This window comes from Oryza sativa, chromosome 2 (genome assembly GCF_034140825.1).
Source record: "Oryza sativa Japonica Group chromosome 2, ASM3414082v1".
NCBI classification, from domain to species: domain Eukaryota; kingdom Viridiplantae; phylum Streptophyta; class Magnoliopsida; order Poales; family Poaceae; genus Oryza; species Oryza sativa.
Window position 1 is genome coordinate 31,062,230 of NC_089036.1, and position 15,135 is coordinate 31,077,364.

Below are 15,135 nucleotides of genomic sequence, written 5' to 3' on the forward strand. Positions count from 1 at the left end.
GCCGCCGCGGCTTGGGACGATTCTCCGTATCTGCTCCTGCGAGTTCCTTCGCGTATCTGCCATCGCCGCTCCACTGTGCTCGCCTTTCCCCTCTCCACCATGCCACCTTGACCTTGCTCCCCGACGACCTCTACCACGCCACTGCTTGTCCTACTGAGGAAGCGGTGGCGGCGCCACGCCTCCACCAACACCCGGCGCCCGTGGGTGCACGCCGCGCCGTCACGGACGCGGGACGCCGTTCCTCGCATCGCCTCAGCGCCTCGCGGGGAGCCAGCGACGGTGGCCAACTCTCTCCGCTCTCTGGCCGGGCGGCCGGCGGCAGTCCGGCTCTCCGCGACTCCGCCTGTCCGCCACTCGGACGAGGCGGCAACTCCGCCTCTCCTCGCGTGTCGTTGTGCCTCGCCGGTCGCAGCCGTCTCCGCTCCCACTCTGCCTCTCCTCGCCCGCATAAATCTCTGCTCCAACTCCCGCTATCCGTCGCGCCGCTACCGCCTAGCCAGCCACCGGCCGCCGATACCGGGAGCCAGGGAGGTCGTGGCGTGTAGCACAGCAGGCAGTAGCAGTGCGCCGGTGCCACCTTCGGCCTTCGCCCTTCGATTCCGGCCTTCCCCTGCAGGTACTTTACAGGTCTGCTCCTTTACCTAATATGCTCTATACTGATTTTTAATTGAAACTTGCTCTGTGCTATCAATTTGTTATTTTTGATTGTCGATTTGTGATTGTCTATTAGACTACTATCATAATGTCATTGCCGATTTGTGATTAGTGAATATGCATTTTTTGTGGGCCATTCCATAGTCATGAATATGTGGTTACAACATATGTTTGCTTATTTACACGGCAAGATTATTATATCGTGTGCCCCAATGACAGGAAAAATTAGTGCGTAAAATGGGAAGTGTTTTACCTAGCCTATAGTGCTTACTTCTTTAATCAGTAGATTGGGAGTTTAGGACTTTGCCTTTCTGAATGCTCAAATTGTATTCTCAGATTGCATTTAGGTGCATTCACAATCTTTTATGGCAATATGTCATGGTTAATTACATATTCTGCATGTAGCATCCAACCTGAAAACCATACAATTACTGCAGCATTTATTCCTAGCAATAGAGCATCTCTGCGAGCAGATGATGACATCTTTGTGCTGTAAGCTATTTCTGTAGAAGTATATGTCTTAAAAGTTATACTATTTGGTAATGTTTCTAAATCTATCCATTTTCAACCTTGAGTTCAGCTTTCTGCAGTACACGATCCCTTCAAACAAAATTAAATAGCTAATAATTTAATTACCGGTATTCAGAGGACACTTTGACTTTTGTACTTATCACTGATGGAAAATTGAGAACACTTCCCTTTTTCTGGATAGAATCTCTGCTTTGACCTGATAACTTTATTATAACATGTTAAGGTATGGTATTGCATATACACATTGAAAAATATTCCCGAGATAACCAAACATGGTTACTAATGAAAAGTTTGGGAATTTACAACCTGTCTATGGCTATTCCCTTCATGTCCTGCTAAACAAAAATCAACCATCCAATTCAATATATTTGTCAAGTTGTGGTACTTCCTAGCTTTAAGAATTTTTATGGTGTCTACTTTACATGGTCTGCTGCTGATTAATCACGGCATATATATATTATATAGTAATTGCTTTTTTTGTCTGACTTATCATTCTCTTTTCCTGAACCATTCATTATTCAGTTTTACTGCCATAAATCAAGCTGGAATCATGTTTGCCTGCACCAACCATGATCTGTAGAATGCTTTTAAACAGGCATACAACACACCATTAGGGAATAATCTACAAGGTTTGGGCCATATAACTTCCCTTTTATATACTTTCTTTTGCACTTATTTTCCAAATTTATCGGTTGTATGTACATGATAGATAATACTGTCCCAGCATTGACCAATGTTTGAAGTTCAATTGTAGCAGGTCCAATGCTTGCTTTGAGTACAAAAATGTTTTATGTTTTGACAGTGCTTTTTTTTCACCAGCTACAGATCAATAGGAACTACAATTATATTTCATTTTGTCATTCACACCTTAGCTTCCAGTTCACTAAATGGGGATGAAGGCTGAAGTCAACAGAGATATGAACTGTAGGGAAAATGTACCTTTTGTTACTTTGATTAGGAAGATTGAATGTTAATTTCAAGATGCAAATGGAGATCAATTTTCAGTCTTTCATATGTCAGCTTAAGTTTGTTCTGTTAAAAATGAAATGAAACTTGATTTCAATGCAAATGCTGGGGAGGGAGTTCTAGATCTCAAAATAAAATGCTATCTTTGCTTGCTCTATATGCGCTTAGCCCCTCATGAGCGGTGATCTTCATGTACCATATTACTCACATTACCTGTATTTTTTTGAATATCTACTGTATTTTTTAGAGCATCTGTGACGGTGCAATTATAATTGTTCATTCTTGACATGCACTATGCAGGAATATTGCTTCAAGGCAAAAGAACGAGACAACATATTAGGTTATCCCATTATGAACAGTTAGGTTGAGCTGCACCTTACATGGTGGGATCACTATCCATATTTTATTACACACATGTAATCTATTTATTTAAACTGCCCTGTCAATCCAATCTACTTTATATCCTTATCTTGGTGCTAGCAATATATTCAAATAGCTTTGCAATATGGATCTATGTTGATTACTACTTATCAACGAATTGCCAGTATGGACATATGTTGACAAGGTGACATCACAACATGTATATACAACGTAGAATCTATATACATCAACTGTGTCTTGTGCTTCACAACTACTCCCTCCGTGTCACAATATAAGGGATTTTCAGTTTTTGCTTGTAACGTTTGACCACTCGTCTTATTCAAATTTTTTTTGCAAATATAAAAAATAAAAAGTTGTGCTTAAAGTACTATAGATAATAAAGTAAGTCACAAATAAAATAATTAATAATTTCAAAAAATTTTGAATAAGACGAGTGGTCAAACGTTACAAGCAAAAACTCAAAATCTCTTATATTATGGGACGGAGGGAGTATATGTGTGGAGCTTTCCAAGTCCACAAAACATTTAAGTTTTCTTTTACCTATCAGTATATGCTATATTATTCTAATATGTGCATAGATATATCTTACTCCGTTGCAATGTCTCTTTGTAATTTCAAATTTATTTTTGTATAGTTCAAATAACTAATGTGGTTACAAGCATTACCCGCAGCAACGCGCGGGGCCACTGACTAGTTTCTAATATGCACACATGGCTCTGTGGCCAATCTCCTTGCAATGTGCTTTATTTGGCCTTTAACCTTGCTGTATTTCTAACATGCAGAGAATGTTTTTTTTTTTGAAGGAAAAAATTTGGAATACTAAGAAGGAATTTAGCATTCAATATTGATAGAGAAGAAATTGGTGAGAAAACCTGCGTTCGAAGGGATTCGAACCTAGGCCAGCACGTTGCTCCTGGCAGCTCCCTGCCAGCCGAGCTAGGTGCCGTTCTCAATATGCAGAGAATGTTGCACCTAAGCATCTTAACAAGACTGGTCGTTCCACGAGGGCAAGAGCAATACAAGCTCCTCGTAAGAGGGACCTTGTGCCTAAAAGGTGTGCCATGTGGTAAGAGGGACCTTGTGCCTAAAAGGTGTGCCATGTGGGATGACGCTACTACTAAGAAACTCAGTTCACAATGGAGATCAACTAGATATTTCTATTTTCCTCTCCATCTCCCTCTCGTACGTTCCCCTATCCGCCTCCCTCTTGTGCATCGCTGTTGCTGTGATCCTCTTCGCTGGTCGCGCTCCTCCCCTCCTCCATCTCCGACCACCGTGCATCCCCTCCTCCATCTCCGGCCGTTGTGCCTTCCCTTCTTTTCTCTTGCCGCCAAGTCTTCCCTTCCTCCTCCGTGCATGGATCCATGTTCATTGTTACCAAATTGAGTTTAGACGGCGCGAATCGTTCTTCGGCAGTGTGAATTGAGCTCGGGTGGGGCGAAGCAATCTCCAATAGTGCTAATCGAGCACTAACGGTGGATCGAGACTGAGCGGTGTGGCAGATCAATCTCGGGTAGCATAGAGAGGTGGACAATGGCGAGCTCCTTGACGCGGTGGTGCAGTTCGAGGGACGACAGGCTCCCTCCCAAGCCGTCGAGACGAGCTCCCTCACCAGCCACCAAGACAAGCTCTCTCTCCGGCCTCCCTCTCCCTTCCCCTTGCGGTGCGGGATGTGAACTATGGGTCAGACCTGACGAATCCTGACACATTCTAACGAGGAACGTGTGCTCAGACTAGGATCCGCAGACGTGGCATAGAATCTTTGGCGTGGCTTGTTGGTGCAGAATGATACCTACTCGCATTGTGAAAGCCCTGAGTACATGGTCCAGCGATAATGTGCAGCATGGTAATCTTTCTTGAGCCATTTGCGTATTGTGGTGTTTTCCGTGAAACACGTACGAATGGTCTCGGCATGGCCAAAAGCAACTCGAGAACATACAGTTCCGGCCGTTGGTTGGCACTCAACATGCCATTTCACCTACTAGAAAGTACGGGCAACTTTCCAATCTTATAGACTCGGTCACGACTCACGAGCTGTCTCGGACGTTCTTAAACGCACGCACCAAAACTGCCGTTGCCACTAGTGATATCACTGCGCGAGCCGCAGGCTGCCAGGCTCCCCCACCGCTCCACCGCCGCGCGCTGTGTCCGTCAAAAGCGTCGAAGCGTGCAGCGACGATCTTTCCGTCTTTTCCCGGCAAGAACCTTGCCTAGCTTTAGCTAGCCAAGCTGCATCAGAGCGTGCAAGCCAAGTGGCGGTAGCCTCACCGAACTGGCTGGACGCGAAGTGGACGGGAACTCGTCTCTTTACTTCTCTAGCCGTTGGATCGATCGATCAGCCGGTCAGATATACGCGGACACTTGCCATCGCCCGTCCGTCAATGCCTGCAAAATTCCAAGAAAACGGGTTTTGCAAGGGCAGGCCGGCAGGCATTCTCCTTCCTTCGTCATCTTCTTCTCCAGGTCTGCTTTAACGGCTCTCCGTCCTTCGCCTCAGCAACCTAGTAACTGCACTCTCACTGTGCCGGGGGATCCATGCTACGGTGCCCTTTGCATGCCCCGGCCCAACGGTCACATTTAACAAAAACCGCCGGATCTCATGACGGCGATGGCCGAAATGCCGTGGGACCGGGTCGTCAGCTCCTCTGTCTCTGCCGTGATTGATGGTGTCGTAGATTGCAATGCACGGATCGATCTAAAGGTCTACTGTGCTTATGGATGTTTGGCACGCGATTAAAGCCTAGAACTACGCTTGTTATAAGGACAGTATGCATGTTCCAGATTATGGGCAGAAATAGCGGCATTAGCGTAGAACAAAAAAATAGTGGCATTAGAGTAACAAACTTTCAACGGAGACGCTGAGCAGATTTTATCTCAGTGGGTAAAAATACTGAAGGACGAGCAAGGTGAAAAGTGAAAACACGATTGATCACGGGGAGGAGCAATGACCCGGCATTGAAAAACAACACACCACGCAGAGCTGTATAACTAATGGAATGAAATGTAAAAGTCGAAACTCTAGCTGTCGCTTGTAGTACTACTCGTTTCAAAGAGCCTGTTTGCTGGAGTATACTACTGATCAGTGATCACTGGCTGCCCGTACGCCCAAATCTGGCAATTACAACTTCGGATAGAACAATCCAAGGTTTCCAAAAGGTCAGACTTCGTAGGAGTAAAATACATTCCCAGGTACTAAGGGGGTGTTTGGGAGAGAGGGGCTAAACCCCCTAAACCGCACCATTATACTCCAGCTGCAGTCTTTCCAGAGGTCCAACGGCCGAAACGAACCAAACTAACCAACCAACCTTTCACAGCACAGTACGCCTCCTCCGCCGCAACGTTCGCCGCATCCACGCGTCGGCGCCTCACTGGCCCTTGCCCCAGCATCCTAGGCTGTTTTTTCTCCCCATGGTCCAACGGTCCCACCCGTCATTCCGTCCGAACATGTCTGCGGCCGTCACGTGCAGTATTTATCCGCCGACCCGTTCGGCTCCGGCTCACTGGCATCCACCTCACTCGCCTCCCTGGCATTATTAAACCCCGCCTCGTTGCCAAGCCGATCACTCTGTGCAACACCGTGCGGTAGCAGAGCAAGAGCAGCAAAAAAAAAAACCACCACGCCTCGTTCAGTCACTCGCACGCTCGCTCGATCACCCGGCCGCCGCGAAGCGTCGACCGAAGTGTATCGCACATTTCGAAAGTTCTTCGCGGGCAACAGAAAGCAGTTTGTGGTGTGCATTGCCGATTTGCCATTGCGTTGGGTTCATTTCTTCCATCGGCAATGCTGGCGGCGTCGTTGAGAGTCGAGGCGGTGGCGGTGGTTGCTGCGGCTGTGCTGGTGCTGCTGCTCTCGCCGGCTGCGGTGGTGGTGGTGGCCGGGCAGCATGATTACGGCGACGCGCTCCATAAGAGCATACTGTTCTTTGAGGGACAGCGCTCCGGCAGGCTTCCTCCCGACCAGCGTCTCCGCTGGCGCCGCGACTCCGGCCTCCACGACGGCGCCGCCGCCAGCGTACGTATTCTCGTCCTATAACTTGGCGTTAAGAATGTACTACTGGTGAAGCAGCATTGTGATTTGTGAGTAACCTGCTGTGGCCGCGTGTAGGTGGACTTGACCGGAGGGTACTACGACGCCGGCGACAACGTGAAGTTCGGGTTCCCGATGGCGTTCACGGCGACGCTGATGTCGTGGGGGCTGATCGACTTCGGGCGGAGCTTCGGGCCGCACAAGGAGGAGGCGAGGAAGGCGGTGCGGTGGGCGACGGACTACCTGATGAAGGCGACGGCGAAGCCCAACACCGTGTACGTGCAGGTCGGCGACGCCTTCCGCGACCACTCGTGCTGGGAGCGCCCCGAGGACATGGACACGCCCCGCACCGTCTACAAGGTCGACCCCTCCCACCCCGGCTCCGACGTCGCCGCCGAGACCGCCGCCGCCCTCGCCGCCGGCTCCATCGTCTTCCGCGACGCCGACCCCGCCTACTCCAAGCGCCTCCTCGACCGCGCCATCGCCGTAAGTACACCAGTGCGCGCCACCGCGGCAGCATTGATTTCGATTGTTTCCTCATGTCCACGTTATCTGCTTCGTGTACTCCTAGGTGTTCGAGTTCGCGGACAAGTACCGGGGCCCCTACAGCAGCAGCCTCCACGACGCGGTGTGCCCCTGCTACTGCGACTTCTCCGGGTACAAGGACGAGCTGCTCTGGGGCGCGGCGTGGCTGCACAAGGCGTCGCGCCGCCGCGAGTACCGCGAGTACATCAAGAAGAACGAGGTGGTGCTCGGCGCCAGCGAGTCCATCAACGAGTTCGGCTGGGACAACAAGCACGCCGGCATCAACGTCCTCATCTCCAAGGTAAATGCACCATTCCTCCATGATTTTACTACTGTGTGCCGATGCTGACGCGCTTTTCAAAGAAGCCTCGTCATTTTTGGCAGCTTCATTATGCCTTCGTCTTTCACAAAGAGTTGCCCAAACCGCAAGTTATCCGGTAGTACTCTTGAAACCTCTTTTTACTGTTAATAATAAAGATCTACTAATGACTGCATAACTGACTGCGTACGGAATTGAACCTTTTAAGTTTTAACCCTTTTAGCTTTACATGTGGGCTCAATCAGGTTTGTTCTGAACTTCTGATGCTTGTCTTTGAATACTCAAAGAGTCAAAGTAAGCCAGTACACCCTGACGGCCGTGACAGGAGAACTGATAGTATCACGTAGAGTACGTACTCCGTAATACTATACTGCTAGTAATAGCGTACTTTGACTAGCAGCCTAATCCATCATACTCCCTCCGTTCCATAATATAAAGTATACATGTATGTAAGTAATTAACTATGACTTATTCTCTATTAATTATTTTTTAATCCTCTCTCATGTTCTCTAATTTTAAGAGCACCCGCAATGGTAAAGTAAAGTGCTCTCTATAAAACATGTTCATCTCAGCAATAGACTAGATTAATAGTAAACCACCTCAATAGTATGTCTACATGGGTATCTATACCTCTCTCATGCATTGCCTCGTTTTTCTCTATAGATTATCTCTAAGTTAGTAGATAGCTTTGCTCTCTCTATTCATTTAATATCTTCCAAGTAGGAAAATATGCTGACATGAATCTCTTGTAGAGAGCTTATAGATAACCATTGTGGGTGCCCTAATGGATGCATGCAATGTATTTATTAGGATGATCCATACTACAATATGATAATAATTATTTTTTGGTATTTGGGTTAAGGGTGGTTATGCCTTAGAACAAGTATAATAGTGAGCTATAAGCCTACTATAAGCTTAGGTGGATAAGAGAGATACTGAAAAATCAAAGTTGTGGGCTCTCATGCAAGAGCTAGCTTATCACAAGATCCAAGACAAATACATTAAATGCATAAGTGAGAGATAGAGAGAAGATAAGAAAAATATAACCAATCTTATAGCTAATCTATTATATATATTGGCTTTAAGATGAATTAATAGTAGGAACTGAGCTAGTATACTGCTATTATATTTTGGAACGGAGGGAGTACTAGTAGAGTAGTAGTGTACGACTACTGTATGAGCATGCTTGTCCGTTGCACTGCACTCCTCCTATGATAGCCTCCTAGGTCCTTGTGCTCCGGTTGCTGCCCGTGCTGCAGTCTACTGTAGAAGTAGCAGGGAAGAACGCTTTTCAGTGCTCACGGTCACGGGTCGATCGATTCTCTCGTGCAATGTCCAAAACACCCTGAGTTCTAGCCTTCTAGGGGCCAGTACTACAAACAACTGTACTACCAGTAGGAGTATTACTGTACTGCTTACGTTAATTAATCTTGCGTTACTCCAGGAGGTTCTGATGGGGAAGGACGAGTACTTCCAGTCGTTCCGTGTCAACGCCGACAACTTCATGTGCAGCCTCCTCCCGGGCATCTCTAATCACCCCCAGATCCAGTACTCCCCAGGTTAATCAATCTCTCTATCACCATCTCTCTCTCTCTCTCTCTTTTCTCAGCTAGAACCGCAGCTCTTAAATTTGTTGTGTTGGCATTGCAATGCAGGTGGGCTGCTGTTCAAGGTTGGGGGCAGCAACATGCAGCACGTGACATCGCTGTCGTTCCTGCTGCTCGCCTACTCCAACTACCTGAGCCACGCCGGCGCGCGGGTGTCGTGCGGCGCGGGCGGCTCGGCGTCGCCGACGCAGCTCCGCCGCGTGGCCAAGCGCCAGGTGGACTACATCCTCGGCGACAACCCGCTGCGGATGTCGTACATGGTGGGCTACGGCGCCAGGTTCCCGCGGCGGATCCACCACCGCGGGAGCTCCCTCCCGTCCGTCGCCGCGCACCCGGCGCGGATCGGGTGCAAGGGCGGCGCCGCCTACTACGCCAGCGCGGCGCCCAACCCCAACCTGCTGGTGGGCGCCGTCGTGGGCGGGCCCAGCGACGCCACGGACGCGTTCCCCGACGCGCGCGCCGTGTTCCAGCAGTCGGAGCCCACCACGTACATCAACGCGCCGCTCATGGGCCTCCTCGCCTACTTCTCCGCCCACCCAAACCCAGCCGAGTGGGCCGACGACTAGAACAACCCGCCAAAGTATATCAGCTATACGGGCCTGGGCTATTGTTTGTTTTGTCAGGGCCGAATCGGGTGATTATTGCCTGGTTGATTGATACTACTTGTGTAACCAAATATAGTTAACTTCCTCTACAAAACCCCAACAAAGTATAGTTAACTGCAGCCACCTCCTTTCATGCGAAAAATATCGGCCAGGAGGAATGCATAGGCTTTATTAGGCTGCTACTCCTACTAGCAATGTTGTAACAGTACTGTAGACATAGTTACACTTGTACTGCTATGGTTCAGCGAGTGGATTATATATAAAGTGCACCACCGACGTTTCCTCTGAACAAATGCTGCACCCTGTGTACTGAATTCACCCTGTCAGACGCTGACTCAGGCGACTAGTGACAATCCAATGGACCAGCAAAGGCAGCAGAGGCGGGGATCACATGTCGAGCTTCTGTTCACGGGTGAAATCCGTGAATCTCTCCGCTGCGTACTTGTGCTGGCACCTGGCGGGCATCACTAGAACGGTGTGGTCGGTGGGTCTCGATCTCTCTCAATCGTCATGCCTATTTTCAACTACATCAGGTGCAAATTTCCAAATTCTTGGTAGTAATTTCAATCACGAATACGCAGGAAATCATTGTTCATCAGTAATGCTTGCTTGCTATCGTAAGTTCATTTACTCAAACTTAAAAGCAGAACAAGTGTAATGACAAATCAGGCTCCGCCGCTGCAGATGGCGGTGAGCAGCACCGGCAGCCTCACTAGCGACGACGACGTCGCCTGCGCCGACCTCCGCAGCTGCCACTTGGCCCTCTCCTCCCGCGCAGGCAGCGCTCTCCCGTTGTCGAACAGCGGCGTCGACGACTTCCTCTCCTCCACGCCGTCGCCGGAGAGCAGCCCGGTGCCCGCGAGCTGCCTCTCCATGTGCAAGAAGTGGCCCAGCGACGTCGTGCCGCCGGCGTCGTCCCTGCAAAGGCGCCACCAGCTGCCGCCGGCGCCGCGCCAGCGCCTACGCCTCCACCTCCTGCGCCACCGCCGCCCGTCCTCCTCCTCCTCTGCCGCGGCGGCGCGGGGCCTCTCACTCTCCTCCCCTCCGTCCCGCGCCGCCTCCCCCTGCTGCTGCTGCTGCTCCTCGTCGTCGTCGAAGGAAACGCCCATGAGCGTCCCCAGCGTCGTGCTCCGGTCCCGAAAGAACGACGACCCCGTGGACTACAACAGAGCAACATCCACACCCATATCAAGATCTCCAAAACAAATGAAATGGCACGGCTAATGATTCTTTGTGTACCTCGGTGTCGACATCGGAGGAAGAGGGTGACGTCTCGGCGGAGGACGAGGTCGGTATCATGCCAGCGTCGCCGTCCATATCCTCTCCTTCCGGCCGGCGGCTCAATGGGTGAAGTGTGATCGTGATGTGCTCTAGAAAAACTTATCTGCTTCTCCCGTCGAATCGAGGGAAGTATATGGCCGCGGTAGTGGTGTTTTCTATGCGGGCTGCGACTGCGAGCCGCAGACGCGGGGGTCGCAGTGGCGCAAGGCAACAACGGTCAAGGGAAATGAATGAATACTCCAGCTTGAGCTTTGAGCCTCTGACAGTCTGACTGAATGTGGGGTAGAGGCAATCAGGCGAAGAGCGTAGGTTCCCTACAATAAGCGACTTTCAAGGCGGTGTTTGACTGAACTGTTAACAAACAGTGAGCTCCTGCCGATTATATTAATTAAGACACCTTCTAATCAGACTCGTTGGATTAGAGCAAGTTTAATAGTATAGCCCACTAATAACTCTAATTCATATATAGCCAATCTAATAGCAATTTATACAATAGTTGCTTACTATACTATTAATATATATACCCACTTGTCATACATACATTGCGTCTTGTAGTCCGTGCTGCAGCTGGCTACAGATATGTAGCCCGCTGCTCTTCTCTCTCATTCTTTATTTCATTAAAATATGTTTACAGCTGGCTAATAGCCTGCTATTATACCTGCTCTTAGGGAAGAACCGAAGAACTGATACATGGGCGTGGGTCCCAATTCCCAAACGTTTAAGAGCAAGTTTAATAGTATAACTCACTACTACCTCCAATTCATTTATACTCAATCTAATAGTCAATTTATGCAAATAGTTGCTTACTGTACTGTTAATATATGGTCTCACCTGTCATACACATATTGCATCTTAGAGTTCGTGCTGCAGCTAGTTATAGAACTGCAGTCCACTGCTTTTCTCTCTCATCTTTTACTATCTCACTGAAATATATTTATAGTTGGCTAATAGTATTCTATTATACCTGCTGCTCTAAGCACGTGGATACTGAATGATCGTACAGCAGAAAAGAGCTGCAAGCGGGTACTATACAGGAATACATGCCACCACTACACCGCTACGCAAGGATGGAACGTATCGGTATTTTTCAGCCCGAAGAATCAAATCATCAGCGGTGCAGTGCCAGTGCGCACGATGCACACATGGAGTCGACCTGCAATGGCCTCACGTATGATGGATTTCTCACGGGCGGGCACGCATGGGCGGAGCGTCACGCGTCCGTTCCTTCCGGTGCGCGGAGCCGTGCAAAATATAATAACCGTGTGGGAATCCCAAAGTCAATAGGCAGTAGTAAAAAAAGAGGAACAGTCGTGCAGTAAAAACAAAAATTAGTTGCTCACCTTTAACTTCGGCTCATGCAAACAAAACGTAAACGCGGTAATTTGGAGTAGATAGATACTCCTCGTTATGTGGTGGCTGTTTAAGCAGCGAGAGGAAATCAACTAAGCAGTTAAAAGTTTTTAAAAATCAACTGACAAGTATGGTTATTCTGTTATTCTGCACCAGATAGGTCCTTGAAACGATCAATATATCAAGCAGAATGAATCAAAAAAACATTTATCAAGCCGAAAAGCAATACTCAAGTTTGCATACCTATTTCATTGAAATTTCCCATGCATTTGGGATCATGCATTGGCATATCACCATATCAGTATTCATCTAACTGCCCTTTCAGCCAAAAAAAAAAAAACCCGCTCGTTTCATTGAGATTTTCCAATACATTTGGACTCATCCATATCAGTATTCGTCAAATTAACTATGCTTTCACCAAAAAAAAGTCCCAAGTAGTTTCGATCTGACCACTAAAAACGCCACACGAACTACCAAAAAAGTCCCAACTAGTTTCAATCTGACCACTAAAAACGCCACACAAACTTAGTTGGGTGAGGCTAATAGATCGAAGCAATTAGAATGCGAAATCCTAAAGCGAATCCTGATTAACAACTGGGGCTAAGTTCAGTAGTAGTAGGTACATACGACGATGCGCGGCGAGTGACGAGACGATGGCCGGTCGGGTGGATCACGCCTGCTTGCTCATCATGGCCTTGAACTCGTCGAAGGAGATGACCCCGTCGCCGTCGCTGTCCACGGCCGCGACGATCTCCGCGCACTGCTCAGCCGTCAGATCCATCCCGTCGAGGTTCAGCCTACGCAGCGCGCGGCGCAGCTCCTCCGCCGTGATCACACCGTTCCCGTCCTCGTCGTACTCGTCGAACGCGGCGCGCAGCGCGTCCAATCCCCCGCCCTCCATCACCGCGCGGAGCTCCTCGATGCTGACGAACCCGTCCCCGTCCCTGTCCGCGGCGGCGACCATCTCCTCGGCCTCGTCCACCGAGCACCCGTAGAACTCCCTCATCTCCGCGGCCGAGATGAGGCCGTCGCCGTCGGTGTCGAAGCAGCGGAAGACGCGGATCAGCTCCGGCTCGGCCTCCCGCTCCAAGGACAACGGGGACTGGGAGGGATCCAGGACAGCCGGGGGCGGCGAGCGGCTGCGGCTGCGGCGGAGGCGACCACATGAGGCGGCGGCGGAAACGACGAGACCCATGGCGAGACAGATGGTGCGGCGCGCGTTTCCGTTTTGATCGGTGTGTAGGTTTGGGGGTTTGGGGCTCTCGGGCGATGGGGTTGGTTTTGGTCCTCTTTTATTTAGCGCTTGAGTCGCTTGACCAGAGATGGTCTTCAACGGGGCCCACAAAACTTGCCGCTGTGTGTTTGGCTGGCGACAAGGGTAGTGCCAATCTGTGCCATGCTAATATTTTGGAAGTTTGAAATATCATTTTGGTAGTATTTGGATTGTGACTAATTTTTACATAGCTAATAATAAATCTACTCTATCAAATTTAGTAGTGCCAAAACTTAGTACCAATATTTTGGTAGGGCCTCAAACCAAATCTAGATTACGGCCAGCTTGAAACTGGTAAATCGACCACAAACATTGTTGAAGCGAATGATATTGGCTAAGAGTGGGTGACATAAGTAGATAGAAATTACTATATCAAATTTGCGTTGAGGTGAAGGAGATATAAGATAAAAGAGAAAAATATGGTCTATAAATTTCAACCGTATCACGGACTCGTGGGTTAGATATTAATAATTTAGTATATATATCCATAACAAACAGTTGTATGAGTATATCTATACCGAGCTATTATATAACTAGACTATAAGATTGACAAAATATGTTAATTATTACATTTGGTACGTATTAACTATACCACCGATCTTAATAACTCTTAAGGCTCTCTTAGTTTCATATGTGGTATGCTATTGTTGCCATCAACGAATAGAGCTTTACATTAAATGTGAAGAGCTTTTTTTTTTAAAAAAAATGTGAAGTAACATATATCCACCCGATGTACGACCAGGGAGACGGGTGATGCGATGGTGCTGGCGTGGTCGCCACTCGCACTATCATGACTGCTTCTAGGAAGAGGTGTGGAGTGTTAGGTGGAATAGTTGGTTGCCATGCAGCCCGACCAAGCCAATGACTCCCTTGCACGTCCTTTTACTTGAGGCCGACAAAGTGGACACCACAAACATCCGCAAGTACACCGGTTGCCTTTTCCATATCCCATACGTGCGCGGAGGACGTGCAACACGCCTCCAACTCAGCTGGCTTGAAAAGGGGCCTATGTGGACTCAAGAATTGGGTTCACTTGTCAATAAGGTACAAGAATAATCATACCTAACCCTTGTGCATAAGAATTCATTTGTAAGGAGATGGCCAATGTGGTATCTCCATGAACTGTGAGGGTAATAGCAATGTTTAAGGTCTTAGAGGAAATAAGTTAGGTCCCACCATACCCTATGTTTATGACGACAATGTTTAAGGTAAGAATAGATGTTAAGATGGGTCCCGCGTTTATGTAAACAAATTTTACATTAAGGTGGGTCCCACCATACCATAATCTATTCTCATCCTCTTTAGTGTGCATATGTGATTTATCTCATTATTTTATTTTTTAAGGTTGAGCCATAAACTTATGGCTATTTTTAGCATTTAATGTCTCATGGCTAATGCTCATAATGTATATGGCTAGTCATAAGATCTTATGGCTCATTATTATGGCACATTGTGGATGCCCTAAGAAGAGAGGCATGACCACGTAGAAAGGGGACCCCAGATCTAAACCAAGAAAAAAAAGAATAAGGAAAAGCAACTCTTAACTCTTGACTACTACCACAAATCCAAAAAAGGAACACCACACTAGGGTGTTATTTATGCTTCTCAGTTACCTA

At 48.3% G+C, this 15,135-nt stretch overlaps 3 protein-coding genes and 1 long non-coding RNA gene across 5 annotated transcripts; 2 read left to right on the top strand and 2 right to left on the bottom strand.

The window, feature by feature from the left end:
* LOC9268447 (uncharacterized) lies at positions 1–2,756 on the top strand. 2 transcript variants are annotated; one of them, XR_001543192.3, is made up of 3 exons: positions 1–627; positions 1,708–1,814; positions 2,452–2,756. It is a non-coding gene; the product is annotated as an uncharacterized lncRNA (long non-coding RNA). The 2 variants fall into 2 exon arrangements; XR_001543193.3 differs by having other exon boundaries at positions 1–616.
* A 3,338-nt stretch (positions 2,757–6,094) lies between these two features.
* LOC4330637 (endoglucanase 6-like) lies at positions 6,095–9,908 on the top strand. Its single transcript, NM_001416871.1, has 5 exons — positions 6,095–6,544; positions 6,638–7,045; positions 7,131–7,385; positions 8,848–8,962; positions 9,059–9,908. Exons 1-5 carry the CDS (start codon positions 6,314–6,316, stop codon positions 9,574–9,576), a joined length of 1,527 nt encoding a protein of 508 aa, NP_001403800.1. The 5' UTR covers positions 6,095–6,313; the 3' UTR covers positions 9,577–9,908.
* LOC4330638 (uncharacterized protein At3g17950) lies at positions 9,621–13,510 on the bottom strand. Its single transcript, XM_015769315.3, has 2 exons — positions 10,855–13,510; positions 9,621–10,775 (listed from the first exon to the last, which is right to left on the bottom strand). Exons 1-2 carry the CDS (start codon positions 10,930–10,932, stop codon positions 10,281–10,283), a joined length of 573 nt encoding a protein of 190 aa, XP_015624801.1. The 5' UTR covers positions 10,933–13,510; the 3' UTR covers positions 9,621–10,280.
* LOC4330639 (probable calcium-binding protein CML20) lies at positions 12,449–13,510 on the bottom strand. The gene has a single exon (NM_001417119.1). It carries the CDS (start codon positions 13,439–13,441, stop codon positions 12,917–12,919), a length of 525 nt encoding a protein of 174 aa, NP_001404048.1. The 5' UTR covers positions 13,442–13,510; the 3' UTR covers positions 12,449–12,916.
* Positions 13,511–15,135: the final 1,625 nt, after the last annotated feature.

Excerpts from the sequence above, each read along its gene's own strand:
- LOC4330637 (NM_001416871.1), top strand. The coding sequence starts at position 6,314 with ATGCTGGCGGCGTCGTTGAGAGTCGAGGCGGTGGCGGTGGTTGCTGCG. Across the intron at positions 7,386-8,847 it reads TCAACGTCCTCATCTCCAAG|GAGGTTCTGATGGGGAAGGA; the intron begins GTAAATGCACCA and ends GCGTTACTCCAG. Across the intron at positions 8,963-9,058 it reads CCAGATCCAGTACTCCCCAG|GTGGGCTGCTGTTCAAGGTT; the intron begins GTTAATCAATCT and ends ATTGCAATGCAG.
- LOC4330638 (XM_015769315.3), bottom strand. The coding sequence starts at position 10,932 with ATGGACGGCGACGCTGGCATGATACCGACCTCGTCCTCCGCCGAGACG. Across the intron at positions 10,776-10,854 it reads CCTCCGATGTCGACACCGAG|TCCACGGGGTCGTCGTTCTT; the intron begins GTACACAAAGAA and ends GCTCTGTTGTAG.
- LOC4330639 (NM_001417119.1), bottom strand. The coding sequence starts at position 13,441 with ATGGGTCTCGTCGTTTCCGCCGCCGCCTCATGTGGTCGCCTCCGCCGC.